Source organism: Macaca mulatta, chromosome 2 (genome assembly GCF_049350105.2).
Source record: "Macaca mulatta isolate MMU2019108-1 chromosome 2, T2T-MMU8v2.0, whole genome shotgun sequence".
NCBI classification, from domain to species: domain Eukaryota; kingdom Metazoa; phylum Chordata; class Mammalia; order Primates; family Cercopithecidae; genus Macaca; species Macaca mulatta.
The window spans coordinates 126,231,510-126,248,360 of record NC_133407.1 but is presented as its reverse complement, the minus strand read 5'-3'; the positions used below and the strand labels follow the sequence as shown (position 1 = coordinate 126,248,360).

Here is a 16,851-nt window from a genome sequence, read left to right as displayed (position 1 = left end):
TCCCTGGCTCCAATTCCCCCATTTTCTATCCATCCTGCACACAGTTGCCATGCTAAAACACATATATAAACATCTCAAAACAGAACCTCAAAATCCTTCAATAGATTCCCTCATTGCTCCCAGGACAAAATCTAACCTCTTTAGAATGATATTCAAGACTCTTAACCAACAGACTCTACCCTTTCATTTAGCCTCACCTTGCACAACTTTCCCACCAGAACTCACCGGTCCAACCACAGAGAATGTTTCCCTCCGAATATATCAGACCCTTTCCAGGCTTGGTGTCTTTATACCCACTGGTGTCTCAACCTGGAGTAACCATTTTTTTCCCTTCCACTTAGCAAACTCACCTACTCAGCCTTCAGTACCTGACTTAAAACACCTTCTCTAAGAGCTTAGCAGTTAGTCCTTTCCACCTTTGTGCTCTCGTCAGACTGCATATCAACCTTTATTATAGCAGCTCATTGAATGGTGATCATTCGTTTACATGTCTGAGTCTCCCAGTATATTGAACTCCTCAAGGGTTGAGGTTATGTCTTACTGTTGATGACTACAGCTAAATGTTATCTACCATTATTGCTATCCCTGCCATCTGTGATATTATTAATAGTAGTCATGCCAGTCATATTAGTTGAGTGCTGATTCTGTGTCTAGCATGCTAAATGCTTCACATGTACCAACTCAGTCAATCCTCAAAACAGCCCTCCGAGGATATTTCAGTTATCATTCTTGGTTTAGAGATGGGGAAGTCCAGGTTGAACCTGCTGGGCACCAGCAAAGAGGTTGTGCCACACCCTAAGCTCAAGTCTGTCTGAATATCAGGGCTGGCACCAGGCTTCTCTTAGGTGCAAAATTTAAGCAGACCTCCGGTAATCAAAATAAGCAATATTTTAGTAAAGTATCTTTAAACTATAATTAATACCCAAAAAATCCATGAATAATAAAATATAAAAATTGTAAATAGCAACAGGCTCCTGCTGATTCCTACTGTATTCACAGGCCCCGTGTGCCTATGAGGGTGGGGGTTATTAGAAACAGCAGGGAGGGTGGGCACAGGGTAGAGCTTTTCTCTTTATGGAAAGAGGTCTCTCTGGACTTGGAGGTATAGGAAAAGATCCTACTGGAGGAGAAGCCAGAGAGAGTCCAAGAAGCATCGAAATCCCCCTGTGCTTAAGCAGTTTTACTGAAATGTTTTGCATCTTGTTTTTGGACATCTTTAAAGTTTATAATCCAGTCAGCCTGGTGGCTAAAAATAGTATGCGCTTATGGATTTGGCTAAAAGTATTATAAAAGGTTATGTTTTAAAATCCCACTTAATGTGAGGGTAAACATTAATAAAGCTTTAGAATTTACTTCTCCTGTAAAAATGTTTTCTACTGGTGGATTATCCAGAAAATGGAGGTCATTTGGTCTATTAATCTGCCTTTTAGAGAACGAGTATATTTCCAACTAATAAGTATTCATCCCATCTAAACAAAAATCACACACACCTCAAAAACAAGCTCATGGCGCCTTTCATTTAGTTGCTTTGTTTACTTTAAGGCTTAACGTGTTAATTTAAGAAACTGGTGTTAGGGTAATTTTAATTTTTAATAGACCATAGATGAGCCAAGATGCTCATCTCTGAATGGTAAATCAAAGAACTCTCTCCCCTAACTCCCACCGCTAAGTATTCTGAAGCTAAATGAGATATTTTTAACAATTTAGAACTAAGCATTCTTAGACAATGAAGTAGGCAATTAAAGTGGATCTTGATTATTATTTACAGAGCATGGAAAATGATTTCAGTATATTCAGAGGGTCCTTGTATAGGGTATTGAGGGTTTCTATGAGATAGAGTGCCCTCTACTGTCTCCTGTTCTTTCAGAAATTGACTCTCTTCTGCAATGTTCATTCATGCCAGTGGCCCCCTTGCTATAGCTAACTGGTCCTGGAGTGAGCTCTTCTTCACCCAAGTGGGACCAGTCACAGTTTCCAGCCTGCCCTGGCCACACGTGATTGGTCCAGAAATGGAAACTTGATGCAAACTAAACCAATGAATCCCTCCGTAGGGCCTGTGGACTGTGAGTCAGTAAGGCTGTTGTCTTCCAGTGGTAGAAAGATACCTGTAGCAATATTCAATTCTTCCATATAGGGAAAAGATGATGAGAGAATAAAACCAACACATAGAAACAGAGACAGAGTCTACACTGAGATGTCAAGGAGCCCTCAATCCTGAGGACATCCGTTTAAGTCCCTGATTCTAATTATTCTTAAGCTTCAGCCGTGTACCTGCTTTTCCCTCAGTTTAGTCAGATCCCAAGAAAAATAAATTCTCCCCTTGCCTAAACCAGCCTGGCTAATACTAATGAAAATTGTGAAATATCTCCTCCACTAAATGTTAAATAAAATATCAAGATCTCAGATATTGGCTAGTTCATGAAGAGATATTGAGACAAAGCACCTCTGCTTCTTTTCAGCATGCCCCGATTTTTCTATTTCCAGCATCAGTGAATTTTCGTGAGGATGTGCAATTCAACCCATATGGCTGAACGTCAGCTCCTGTAAATATCATAACCAGAAATTCCTAGATATAGATGTCATCCATCATATGTAATTCACTCTGTTCTCTGAATTAAAAGATGGGTAGAGCACTTTTGATTGCAAATAAGAGGCACCAACTCAAGAAAGCTTATGTAAAAGAGGAGATCAAAGATGGAGGAGTACTTCACAGAGCCTGCGGAGAAACTACAGCCAGAGCCCAGGAAAGAACAACCAGGGCACGCAGAGTGATCAGGACTCTCTCTGCATCTCCCATCTCCATGTGTCACATTCATTATCATTTCTTTCTTATCCACTGCAAATTCACAATGCTAAGAATCAGAACTCTCACTGGCCCAACTTGGTTCAAGGGCCAACCCCTGGTGCAGTTAACCAATCCACTGTGGAAACGGGGTGAAGGTCTTGTTGAATACATGGATGCTGGGGATATATCATTTAGGGCGAGGGTGGGAAGAAGTGGGACTGTAGGTGGAGTGGACATTATGAATGCGGAAACACTCCAGGTGTACCCAATAAGTAATAACTGTCACTTACCTAGTGTTTTCCTATGTGCTGGATACTTCTTTAAGCATTTTACATTTGAGAATCTAACCCTCCAACAACTTAATGAGAAAGATGCTGTTATTATCCCCATTTCACAGATGAGGAGGCTAAGGCAGAGACATTAGAGAATCTGACCAGGGTCACTCAATGGCCAGAGTCTGCACTCTTAACCAGTATGCATACTATCATTACAAAATATCTTCACAAATATAGGCCCTCACTTTCCTCCTCATACCAATCCAAGGATCCATTATGCCCTTTACCCAGGCTTTTACCTTGCCTCATCCTGACCTCTCTCTCTGCTAATCAGTCCTTTATTAAATGTGTCAGTCAGACACTGGCTGTGCAATTCACATAAAATCTCATTTAGACCCGTGATGAACAATCTTTGGCATTGCATTAATTCTCCCAAGTACAGGCAAATCAAGAAGTTTACATATGTTCAAGTTCACACAGCTAGTACGCAGAAAACTGAGTTGTCTAATTCCACGTTTCATGCTATTTCTTAGAATCCTCAGAAGAGAGGCAGGAATTTACTCCAGGACAGGGCTCCCCACCATTCTTCACTCCCTGCTGGTTCCCCCTCCTGGAAACTGCTTTCTTTTCTCCACTAGAAGTTGTTGTGTGTTCCCTGCAGCTTATCCAGAAGCCCAAATGAAGCAGCAGCGTTAGGCAGATTTGGCTCCTAGAACTCAGAATCCTCTCTACTTTGATTCTTTTTTAGAATCTGGGAAAGATATTGTAGGGACCCTGGTTATTTTGCCAGTAGCATCCTCTTCATCACATATTCCCACTGAAAGACATGTTTGTCCTCTCTTCCTAGGAGGGAAAGGAGGCAAGAGCAAGCTGACTTTCCCTTACCCACGACCTTGCACTGTAATCTTTCAATTCAATCACACCAGCATCTCACGAATCATCAGACAGAGACGGCTGCACAAGAACATCAGACTGAGACTGTCTCACTGTGAACATCAGTCATGCTGCCTTAAAAGTTCCAGAAAGAGATATGAATGCATTTTTTAAAAGCTGGTAGAAAAGACTTAGTAATCCCTGCTCAAACATTTTCCCAAATCCTCTCATGTTGATATTAAAGTGTTCCCAAATTTCACCCAGGAATTAAGTCTAAGTTATTTAAATTGTGTGATCAAAAGTTGACATTTGAGCTTAAGCAGACAGATTGTGGCATTAGTGCTGCTGTGATATTTGCCAGTTCTTTTGGCCGAATTTTAGTGTAAAATTCCAAAATTCTTGAGCTAATTATTTAAGACAAATCATACAGTTTTTGTAGTGTCAGTGGCAGAGGTCTAGATGTAAAACACCATTGGTTCTTCAAGCCATTGTTTTAAATATGGAAATGCCACTTAGACCCCTATTCCATGCAGAGCACAATTAGTAGCTCCTATCCTGGCCCTATTGCAAATATCAATAAGAAATAATATCCAAATATTTCTCTGATGGAAAAGTTCTGTTCCACACATTGCCAGAAATCAGATGCAAATGGAATCCTCTCCTACCAGAGAAAGATACTAACCCCCAACTTATAATGTTGGACGTGACATTCGTGCTGTGTTATGAAGTAATGTAAATGTCCAGTACACAGTAGGAACTTATTTCACTTTGTTGCCTGAAAAGTTTAAAAAAAACATGTGTGCAGGGAGCCCCTCTTTGACTCTGGCCTTTGTCAGTAGCTAAAAATCCAGGGAAACCTGAGCTCATAGAAAAATATAAATGCCAGGGAGGTCCTCTGAAGCTTGTTCAAGTGAAAAGAAGTCCATCCAGTTTATAAAAGCTGAGGAAGTAAGACCACTTGGGTAAATAAGCTAGCCTAGAAAACTATAATGCCTGAGCCCAAAGTGCCTTTTAATGTCTGTGATGCTGACTTTGACAAAATAATACCAAGACCTCTTTCTCTCATTTAGTCTGCTGGCCCCGTCCTCATTACTCCCTGTGCTTAACCCTACACAGTGCACATTGGCTGGGCAATGGTGGAACGGCCATTGCTGTGGAGAACTCAGCTGTCACCAGCCTTCTGCTGACCACTATGAAATGAGGCAATGCATACACGGTGCACCATGCAGAGAGAACCTCTAGAGTTGCCTTAGCTCTATAGACATTTGGAGCCAGATAGTTCTGCCTTATCCTATCATGGCTAAGAACAAAAACTCTGCTGGGTTTCAAGGTTAACTCTACTAATTATTGCTTAACATTTCTGCCTCATTTTCTTCCAAAAAATAGGGATAAATAGCAGCATGGGCATCAGTGGGTTGTTGGAAGGGTTAGACGAGGTAAAATAAAGCATGTAAAGTGTTTCACCTAGTGTCCAGCACATAGTTAGCACTCAGTAAGTGCCAACTACCATTATTATCTTTACTGTAGGCACCATCATTATTAGTAGTATTGTTGTTTGTAGTGGTGATGGTAAGTAGCATAGTGCTTGCAAGGGGTGTGTGTGTATGTGTGTGTGTATAAAGAGAGGCTGTGTGTGTCAGTGATCAAAACGTATTCATGTTATGATCTCTCACTTTTCACAATCATTCTATGAGATTTATTGTCCTCATTTCAAATGTGGGAACCAAAATTCAGATGGGTGAAGAAATGTGTCCAAACTTACAAAGCTAGTAAGCAGCAGACCCAGCATTCAGGGTCGAGTCTGTTTCACTGTCATGGACTGGATGAGTTCCTTGGTGCCCTCCTTGTACTCTGCACGCCTCTGTTACTTCATGTATCACTAACTGGTCATTTTCTGGCATGCCCCCTCATACCATCACCTCTCGGCTGGCTTTTCCATCTCCAGTGACAGCCATACCACCTGACACATGACAGAAGCCCAGGAAGTGTCTGAGATATTGGATTAAATAGCTGCAGCACTGTCAGTGAGCTCCAGTGTCTAGCGTGGGCCCTTCTGTCACATTCTTCCTTCTGATCACCCACCAGCTTTTGTCATTTGAGCCTTTGGGGTCTATAGGGAACCTCAGTCTGAGTGGGGGCAGGCTTGTCATCATTTACACATACCCCATTCATCCTTTCTGGGTAAAAATCCAAAACCAAAAAAGAAAAGCCAATAGCTAAGGGAAGCATTAGAACTTTCAAATGCTATTTTTCAAGATGTACCAAAATCTCTCAGAGCATAAATAACCCTAGTGGGAATTGTCCTTGGGAGGCTATCTCCATTGAGGAATCTTATCAGGCCAAAACAAAAATAAATGGCCAGCAGAGATTTTTTTTTTGGAGGAATTTGCCCACCCATACGCTATGTTTCTCATAAAGCAATATGAATAAACAATTCTTCTGTCAAGGCTAATCTATTTTTGTGCTTGAAAAAGTAGCAATAGAGATGGACGACTGTATTTTCCTTATTTTGGCACAACTTCAGCTTTGAAATGTGTTTGTAATGGGTCTGCCACTGAAAAGCTCCACTCAAGAACCTCAGCCTGGATTGATAGAATGCTATTTCTTCCCAAGGCTTAAGTACTTGGACCAGAAAAATCTCCTTGTTTTCCTTGCAGACTTCAGTTTTTATGAGCCTCTTTTTATGGTGTCATTAGGAACTGTCCAAGTTCTGGGACAAGTGATCATTCTTTGGATTTTTCCAATATTTTGCTAGATAGAATTTGCTGGAGCTAACTCTCAGTCAGCATGGTGGTATCTGTAACCACTGGGTCTCCTCAGAAATCTCAGGACTGTGGAGTTAAAAGGCACTGAGTGAGTCCCTAAGACAAGTTGTGATAGAAAGAACTGCACTTGACAAGACAGTCTCTCAAAGTTGATTAGCAAGAAGAACCCACTTCACAAATACTAGTTCTTTTCTTCATCCTCCTGGCAACTACCAAGCCAGCAACTGGCATTAAAATCAGAAATTCCCCACTTACGAAGTTCCCCCACCCGCACCAAATACCATGAAGTTCACTGAGGTTTTGGCCCCAGTATCATGAGGCAAGATACAGGTCAGTGTAATGAGCTTCAAGCTCTTGGGATGTAAACTTTGCTCCATGACAGCCTTTAATGGGGCCTAAGGACTACTCTCAGACCATGAGTTAACCTACCTCACTCTTCCCTTCTCTCTCCAGAGAGTTAACCTACCTCACTCTTCCCTTCTCTCTCCAAAAAATATGAGGAAATATTGTGTAACTATATACAGTTGTATAGACCTTCTTGGATTCATAGTTGCCTATAGTATTTTCCATGGGAAGGAAAAAAGAGCTGTGACCCTATATCAGCCAACTCAACCTGGTGGCAAACTCTTCTTTATCCATCAGACCCTCATCCCAAAGGTCACTATCTCTGGGAAGCCACCCTTGATTCTCTCAGAAAGGATTTGCATCATGTTATACTTCCATTACAGTGCCTACTTTGATGTTCCGTTATAGATCTTTCTCCCCAGTAGCTGTAAGCACAAGGAAGATAATTTACATCCTCTCAACATGATCCCCCTAATGCCTAACTCTGTACCATACACAGTGTATGTGGCAGTAAATGTTTTCCAAGTGATGGGGACCCAGCAACCAAGTCCTGGCATCTTGATGGATTTGCATAAAAGATATCCAAGTTCTGAGGTTCACACTTGTCCCTGATCAAGACCAGGAATGACAAAACTTCAAGGCCACTGCGCAGGAAGTTTTAGAGAAATATGAATTTTGAGATTCTTTTGTGATGAATCATTAGTAGCTCTTGTTAAGATCATCAGCCTATCATCTCATTTCAGAAGCATCCATCCTGCTCCTTCTCTCACATTCACCCACAGCGTGTTCAGAAAGCACCACACAGTGGGCTGAGCCCAGTCTTAAAAGCAGGATGTGATTATACTAAGAAGTTCCAGAAGGAACTGGTACTGTGAGGTTGTGGAGTGGATTTCAGACCCCTGTATTTATTCACATAGAAAAGCAGAATCTCGGTGTTCTTCCAGAACTTAATTTATCATCTCTCCACCTCCTCCTCACAACTGAATTTTAGCTACATTGATATTTAATATGGACATTTTTGACAAGCCATTGATCCATTCACTCAATTCATATGTATTGAATACTTATTATGTGTCAAACTTTATGCTAGATACAGAAAATTCAACAGGAGTATTAAGATAGATATGGTCCTGAATCATTGCCCAGCAGGAAAGACAGACATTAAACAAATTTCACAATTGATTCATTAATTATAATTATAGCAAGTGTCTTAGTCTATTCAGGCTGCTATAACAGAATACCATAGTTGGCATAAACAAGAGAAATTTGTTTCTCACAGTTCTGGAGGCTGGGAAGTTCAAAATCAAGGCACCATCAGATTCAGTGTCTGATGAGGGCCCACTTCCTGATTCATAGACAGCTGTCTTTTTACCAGGTCTTCACATGCTGGCAGGAACAAATGAGCAGCTCTCTGAGGCCTCTTTTGTAAAGGCACTAATTCCATCACGAGAGCCCTCATGACCTAATCACTTTCCCAAGGCCCATCTTCAAATGCCATCACATTGAGGATTGGATTTCAACATATAAATTATGCAAGGACACAAACATTCAATCCATTTCAATAACTGCTACCAAGAAGGTGAGTTAGCAAGTACAACAGGAGGACCTAACCCAGGGAAGTGAAATTTTGAAGCTGAAATATGGAAGATGACAAGAAGGCTGTTAGTTATGCAGGGAGGTAGGGAGAGAGAGGAACAAGACTTATGACAGCCTTCATGTAGGAAGAAGACTGGCACTGGACCAGCACAACGACATCTCTAAGCTCTATGGAGAAGAACCACTCTCTGTATTTGACTGAAGCTGTGAGGTGGCAAGGAAAAAAAACCCTTTTAACTAACTGGTGGGTGGGGGAATTACTGAAAGAAAAATAAATTCTTAAGGAACCAACGTACAGGAGAAATAACTAGGCCTGTGGAAATTAGAAAATGATAAAAGTCAGAGTTCCTTTCTGTAACTCTAGACAGCATCTTCTTTTCTTTTCTTTTCTTTTCTCTCCCTTTTCCTCCCTCCTTCAGTCCCTACCTCCATTACTTCTTCTCTCTCTTTGTCTCTACTTCTTTCTCTCTCTTCTTTTTAAATGTCTTCTTCTGCTTTGACCTGATCCAGTGTGGCAGCCAACCCTGAGTCTGTAAGATGTTGCTGTTTCAGTTCTACCAGGCAACTGTAGTCTCAATGTCTCTCAGGCTAGTTCAACTGCTTGACAGAGTAAATCTGATTGATGACTGGGCACTTGATAGAATTAATTGGTTCATCTTGACTCAGATGCCCATGTATTAGCAGCTTATTTTTTTGCCACACAAACTTGGCATACCAATTCATGTTCCATGGGATCTAGGTTTAGTTCTACTCCCAGCCACAAGGACAGAGGGCATAACCTATGCCTATGCAAATCAGCACAGCCATACAAATTGGCCAGTAATATGGCCAATTGAACATGTACATGAGTTAGACTTTGGGTGAGAATTTGGGGATGAAAGACTGCCTCCATCTTCCTTGCATATTACAAGAGGAAATATTCACTCTTCCATTAGACAGCATGATGTGATGTTGTACAGTTCACATCTTTAGCAACATTTCTGTGACAATAAGGGAGCCAAACTGAGCGTGAAGCCACCCCAGAGGAACCAAACTCAAGATTTTAACAAAAATCTCAGTTGGGTGATATCACCTGAGCCCTGTGTCCAGCCTTTCCTAAAGCTGGGTCTACCCCTAGGATATTCTTCTTTTGTTGTTTTAAGCCAGTTTGAATTGGATTTTTCTGTCACTTCAAAAAAAAAAAAAAAAGTCAGTCTGACTTGGCTTGCTTCTCGCTCCATCAATTATGGAATAGGGCTTGGGAGGGCAAGTTTATGTTTCAAGTGGTAAATGACTGTTTGGGAAGGTGATTGATCCCAAGCATATTCCAGGGAACTTAGAAGTATGAAGAAACAAATAGCATGGTTAGCAATGTTGCAATTACATCTAAATTTATAAGCAAGAAAGGAAAACATAGAGGTCAGTTATGATACCAAATTGCTCTATCTTCTAAATAATTTTAATCACATCTTTCATCACTTCATTAATTTGGTTCAATTTTTCTTGAAAACAGTAACTATTATTCTTAGAAATAGATACAGACTATGTTTGAAACATCTCAAATGAGCTTCTTTTGAATTATTCATGTGAGAAAATCTCTGTAGATATCCAGAAATAGGGTCTCTTTCTGTTTCCCTCACTTAAAAACAAATGACTGCATTTTACTAAAAAGAAAACCTGAACTGAAACCAGATTTGAAAAATAACACCCCATTTTTCTTCCTACAAATCAAATTTGCTGAAGAAAACTGGGGGAAAAATAGAACTATAATAAAGCATTTCAATGTTTCTTACTATACGTACGTGTTTCTTACCTATTAGGATGTATAAATAACAAGCAGGCAGGCAGCTGTCTACTCAACTAGGCTGAACATTTTTCTAGCACAAGGCCATGAAATCTGGGTGAATTTCACTAGTAGTAGATGTGATCCTAACTCTGAGCCATGAGACAAAGACCTTCTATATAAATCAGCTCCCTATTTACTCCTCTGCTCATACTTCTCTTTTTCTTCCCAAGGAACGCAAATTTCCCAAGTTTGTATCCAAAGAAATGGAAAACATGTACATTGAGGAGCTGAAGTCATCTGTCAACCTGCTCATGGCCAACTTGGAGAGCATGCCAGTATCCAAAGGCGGGGAGTTCAAGCTCCAGAAACTCAAACGCAGCCACAATGCTTCCATCATCGACATGGGCGAGGAGAGTGAGAACCAACTCTCCAAGTCAGACGTCGTGCTGTCTTTCTCATTGGAGGTAAAAAGCCCTGAGCCCTTGAAAGTTTCTTGGCACAGCGAGTAGGACATGGGTGATTAGATGCATCACAATCAGCTTGTTTTTTCTTTTGCACCCCAGGAGCAGTTATTATAATAACAGCATGCTAAGCTTAGGTCAGCTAATCAGCAAGTGATTTCCCCATCTCCAGGAGCCCACATTTTTCTTAAGGAAATGCAATCTGAAAGCCACCTACTAAATTTAATCTTGCATTACTTTCTGTCTTAAAACAGTGCTCAAGGATTTTATAAAGACCTGGTATAATTTAGAAAGTTAAAAATTTTGGCAACCAGTTTTACAGGTATAAGAGAGGCAAGCTACCATAATATTGTGGCGAGTTGTAAGTTTTCTTTCCCATCATCCTTCCTGTTGGCTACAAGGTAGAGAGTCCCCTGTGGTGGAGGCTTTTTAAGTTTATCTCAGCTCCCAAAGTAAGTACCCATTCAGGCTAGTATTGTGGCAAAATGCTGAACATGTCAATAAGTTTCTCTATCATTTCTCTTCACACATTTTCTTTTCATATGTATATAATCTAAGGAGTAGTTTTGATCTACCTATGTCAGAATTACCTGGGAAGGTAGTTCACTATGCAGATTGCTGGGTACCACCCAGACCGACTAAGCCAGGATCTCGAGGGGATGGGAATATAAAATAGTGCAGCCACTTTGGAAAATAAGTTAGCATTTTCTGAAAAAGTTAAACATAAAACTACCATATGATCTAGCAACCCCACTGTCAGATACCCAATAAAAATGAGAACACATGTCTGCACAAAGATTTGACTGCAAGTATTTATGGCAGCATTATTTATAATAGCCCAAAATGGAAACAACCTAAATGTCAATCAACTGATGAATGGTTAGCAAAATGTGGTATACCCATACAATGGAATATGACTCAGCAATTAAAAGGAACAACCCACTGATATATGCCATGACATGGATGAACCTCAAAAATATGCCTGGTGAAAAAAGCCATGGTGGCTCATGTCTGTAATCCCAGCACTTTGGGAGGCTGAGGTGGGAGGATTGCGTGAGCTCAGGAGTTTAAGACCAGCCTAGGCAATATAATGAGACATCATCTCTACCAAAAAAAAAAAAAAATGTTTTAATTAGCTGAGTGTGATGGTGTACACCTGTAGTCCCAGCTCCTTGGGAGGTTGAGGTGGGAGGATCAGTTTAGCTGGGGAGATTGAGGCTGCAGTGAGCCATGATCATGCCACTGTACTCCAGCCTGGGTGACAAAGACAGACCCTGTCTAAAAAAAAAAAGTCAGACACAAAAGATGGCATATTGTATGATTCCCTTGATATAAAATGTCCTAAAGGCAAATCTACAGAAATAGGAAGTGGATTATTGTTCCCTGGGGCAGGGGGTGGAAATGGGCTTAAGAAATCTTGTTAGGAGAACTAAAAATATTCTAAAACTAATTTATGATGATGGTTACACAACTTAGTAAATGTACCAACATCACTGAATTGTGCATCTAAAATGGGTCTATTATATGATATATAAAACATGCCTCAATAAAGTCATCAGAAAAAAAAATTCTAGACAGGGTTCAGCCCTGGACTGTATACTTTAACAAGCCCCTACATACTTCTTATCCACTCCAAAATTTGAGAACCACTTGCAACTTACTAAAGTTCAAAACCCCACAAGGGTTTTATGATAACCCTAGATATGGGGAGACCAAAAGAAGAGATCAAATTTCTGTGGAATTAATTAGAATGTGTAAAGACTAAATCAATTTTCTAGAACATCATTAAAGCCTGCTGTGAATTAACTGCAGGTAATTTGTTTTTCTGTGCTAAGTTTGGATGGAGATACTCACATTAGTGTTTTCAACATGTATTGTGCAGTTGGAAGAGGCAGCATTCAATTAAATATAGAGCACTTAGTGTGTGAAAAAATCATCAGTGTAATTTCACAGAAACTTTCTTTTTTAAAAAGCAATACTGCCACCTGAGATACTGAGTGTATTTTCTTAGGTGTCTGAATTTGATTATTGCCAATTAAAGGCATCAATTTATTCCCTACTGCCTCTTGTCCTCCTACAGAAAGGGGGGGAAAGTGGTTTGTTGATTTTCATGAATATTTTAAATCTGTAATTTTCTTTCCTCTTTTTTTTTTTCAACACAAGGTCTCACTCTGTTGCCCAGGCAGGAGTACAGTGGTGCAGGTGCAATCTTGGCTCACTGCAGCTTCAACTTCCTGGGCTCAAGTGATCTTCCCACCTCAGCCAGCCTCCCAAGTAGCTGGGACTACAGGTGCACACCACCAAACCCAGCTAATCTTTGTATTTTTTGTAGAGGTGGGGTTTTACCATGTTGTTCAGGCTGTTCATGAACTCCTGGACTCATGCTATCTATCCACCCCAGCCTCCCAAAATGCTGGGATTGTAGGCGTGCACCACAATGCCCTGCTAAATCTGTAATTTTCTAATTCTTTGTCAATACTCAATATTACACAGCTGATTACCTGACATATAGATGTAGACAAGTCCGTATTCCTACGTGTACATGATTCAAATGGTTTGACTTGTAATTGAAAGTACAGAAAGAAATGTCCTAGGATTCCCAAATAATTTTTAATGAGAACACTGAGTTGCACATCATAGAAAACTGCCACCAAAAATCATTGCACATCTGTTTGTGAATATGTTTTGGTGGGCACAATGGGGGAGGCAAGAAGAGGGAGAAAGAGGATTGTCATCTCCCTCTCATCAGGGCAAACTAGGATTTGAATTTGCAGCTTGGTGCAAGACATATTTTATGTAATTATACACTTTCATGGCTGGAGGGGACACCAGGTAGTAATTAACTTTGCAGTGAGGGAAGGAAGGTCCAGGGTGCCCAGCAGCCGGGCCTTGGGCAAAGGGCATGCGCTAACAGAAAGCAACAAGTGTTTGTAGAATGCCACTATGGGCCAGGTGCTTTTTCATGGTAACACAGGGAATCCTCACAATAGTCTTTTCAGGTATTTGCAGGTGTAGTAATTAAGCATCAGAGAGGTTGAGAAACCTGCACATGATGACACAGCTTGTGAAGATGCATAATCAGGATGTGAAGTCAGATATTTTAAATTCCAAAATTTGTGCTCTTTCATTGTGCCTTCCATTTCTTTCTATTCATATGTTCTTCCCAGTGTAAAAACGTTCAGTTATGTACATCATCTCATTTGATCCTCACACAGCAGCCGCAGGATACGTATTATTACCCCCACTTTACAGATCAGGAAACTGAAGGCCTGGAGATTTGAAAAAAAAAAAAATGAAGTGACTTCAACATCAAATCATTTGCCCAACATCACACGAGTAGTACAATGGTTCTGAAAGTATGGCTTCTGGGTCAGCAGCATCAGCATCACCAGGAAAATTGTTAGAAATGGAAAGTCCTAGGCTCCAACCCAGGCCTACTGATTAGAAAGTCTGGGGATCATAGAGCCTCGCAGTCTTTGGTTTAACAAGCCCTGTAAGTGATTCTGATTCACATTAAGTTTGAGAACCAGTAGCAAAACTGTGACTTGTGAAATCCTGGTTCAATGCTAACCCTGTTGTACTTTCTTGAATCTGATCCACTAAGGAAGTATACATTTTTTGCACACTCATGTTCTTCTTCTTTTGTAATGCCATTACCTGTTTTGGAGTACAACTGAATGATTTTTTCATATATAATGACTAATTGTATATCTCTGATGTGAGTCATTCGTTTCAGATTTTTTAATCGATCTCTTTCTTCTCTACTTTGCTCATTCTTCTCCCCCCCCCCCATTCTCTCGTGACAAGGTATACTGCTAAATATCAGAATAGTAGGTGATCACGTGGAGTTTGGGGAGGTGGTAGGAAGTGCCAGAAACTGTAAATGATACATCTTGGTCCGTCATGACACCAGCTTTTTCTCTCAATCTGGACCAGAGACTATGCAGCTGCAGACATGTTTTTGTTTTGACTCAATAATATTGGCCTGTACAGAGTTTGTGTATTTTATTTTTCCCTATTTGAATTATTGTCAACATTTCAAAATCAGCTTTCTCACTGTGACTCTGATTCAGTTTTCCATTTTCTGGAAGGCAAAATTGGAGTATCTGGTAACTCTAAACTGAGAAAAGACAAGGCAACAATGGGTTGTAACTGGTAGCAGAAGCATGTGCTCTCCAGTTTGCCATAGTCCCCACTACTCCCTATTGCAGCTCTGAATCTAATGCTGAATAGTACTTGCCCTTTATTTTAGTATTTGCACTGCTACTTATCTTATTGTGAAGAAAAAAGTGAATTTATGAGCCTGTGTCTCTTTTAAGTGCCGAACCAAAAGCCAGACTATTTTTTTTTCATACTTTAAGTTCTAGGGTTCATGTGCATAACGTGCAGGTTTGTTACATATGTACACTTGTGCCATGTTGGTGTACTGCACCCATCAACTCGTCAGCACCCATCAACTCGTCATTTACATCAGGTATAACTCCCAATGCCATCCCTCCCTTCTCCCCCTCCCCATAATAGGCCCCAGTGTGTGATGTTGCCCTTCCAGAGTCCAAGTGATCTCATTGTTCAGTTCCCACCTATGAGTGAGAACATGTGGTGTTTGGTTTTCTGTTCTTGCGATAGTTTGCTGAGAATGATGGTTTCCAGCTGCATCCATGTCCCTACAAAGGACATGAACTCATCCTTTTTTATAGCTGCATAGTATTCCATGGTGGATATGTGCCACATTTCCTTAATCCAGTCTGTCACTGATGGACATAAACCAGACTATTTTTAAAGAAAACAAGAACCTGGCGGGGCACATTGGCTCATGCCTGCAATCCCAGCACTTTGGGAGGCCGAGGTGGGAGGATTGCCTGAGGTCAGGAGTTTGAGACCAGTCTAGCCAACATGGTAAAACTCTGTCTCTACTAAAAATACAAAAAAAAAAAAAAATTAGCTAGGCATGGTGGCATGTGCCTGTAATCCCAGCTACTCGGGTAACTGAGACAGGGGAATTGCTTGAACCAGGGAGGTGGAGGTTGAGGTGAGCCGAGATCATGCCACTGCACCACTCCAGTCTGGGTGAAAGAGTGAGACTCTAGGGGCGGAGCAAGATGGCCGAATAGGAACAGCTCCAGTCTCCAGCTCCCAGCACAAGCGACACAGAAGACGGTGATTTCTGCATTTTCAACTGAGGTACCGGGTTTATCTCATTAGGGAGTGCCGGACAATCGGTGCTAGTCAGCTGCTGCAGCCTGACCAGCAAGAGCTGAAGCAAGGCGAGGCATCACCTCACCTGGGAAGCACCAGGGGGAAGGGAATCCCTTTTCCTAGCCAGGGGAACTGAGACACACAACACCTGGAAAATTGGGTAACTCCCACCCCAATACTGCACTTTACCAAGGGTCTTTGCAAATGGCACACTAGGAGATTATATCCCACACTTGGCCAGGAGGGTCCCACACCAGCAGAGCCTCCCTCATTGCTACCACAGTGGTCTGTGATCTAACTGCAAGGCAGCAGCAAGGCTGGGGGAGGGGTGCCTGCCATTGCTGAGGCTTAAGTAGGTAAACAAAGCCTCTGGGAAGCTCGACCTAGGTGGAGCCCACAGCAGCTCAAGGAGGCCTGCCTGTCTCTGTAGACTCCACCTCTGGGGACAGGGCACAGCTAAACAAACAAACAAAAAAAGCAGCAGAAACCTCTGCAGATGCAAACGACCCTGTCTGACAGCTTTGAAGAGAGCATTGGATCTCCCAACACAGAGGTTGAGATTTGAGAATGGACAGACTGCCTGCTCAAGTGGGTCCCTGACCCCTGAGTAGCCTAACTGGGAGACATCCCCCACTAGGGGCAGACTGACACCCCACACCTCACACAGCAGGGTACACCCCTGAGATGAAGCTTCCAAAGCAAGAATCAGACAGGTACACTCGCTGTTCAGCAATATTCTATCTTCTGCAGCCTCTGCTGCTGATACCCAGGCAAACAGGGTCTGGAGTGG

General features: G+C 41.5%; 1 protein-coding gene across 13 annotated transcripts in view; it reads left to right on the top strand.

The window, feature by feature from the left end:
- The window catches only part of CADPS (calcium dependent secretion activator), a 483,498-nt gene that overhangs the window by 212,756 nt on the left and 253,891 nt on the right, over positions 1 to 16,851 (top strand). For all 13 annotated transcript variants that reach the window (XM_015130515.3, XM_077993272.1, XM_077993270.1 and 10 more), the window contains exon 5: positions 10,635 to 10,868. In XM_015130515.3, coding sequence (XP_014986001.1) covers positions 10,635 to 10,868 — 234 coding nt within the window. The remainder of the gene's footprint in view (positions 1 to 10,634; positions 10,869 to 16,851) is intronic.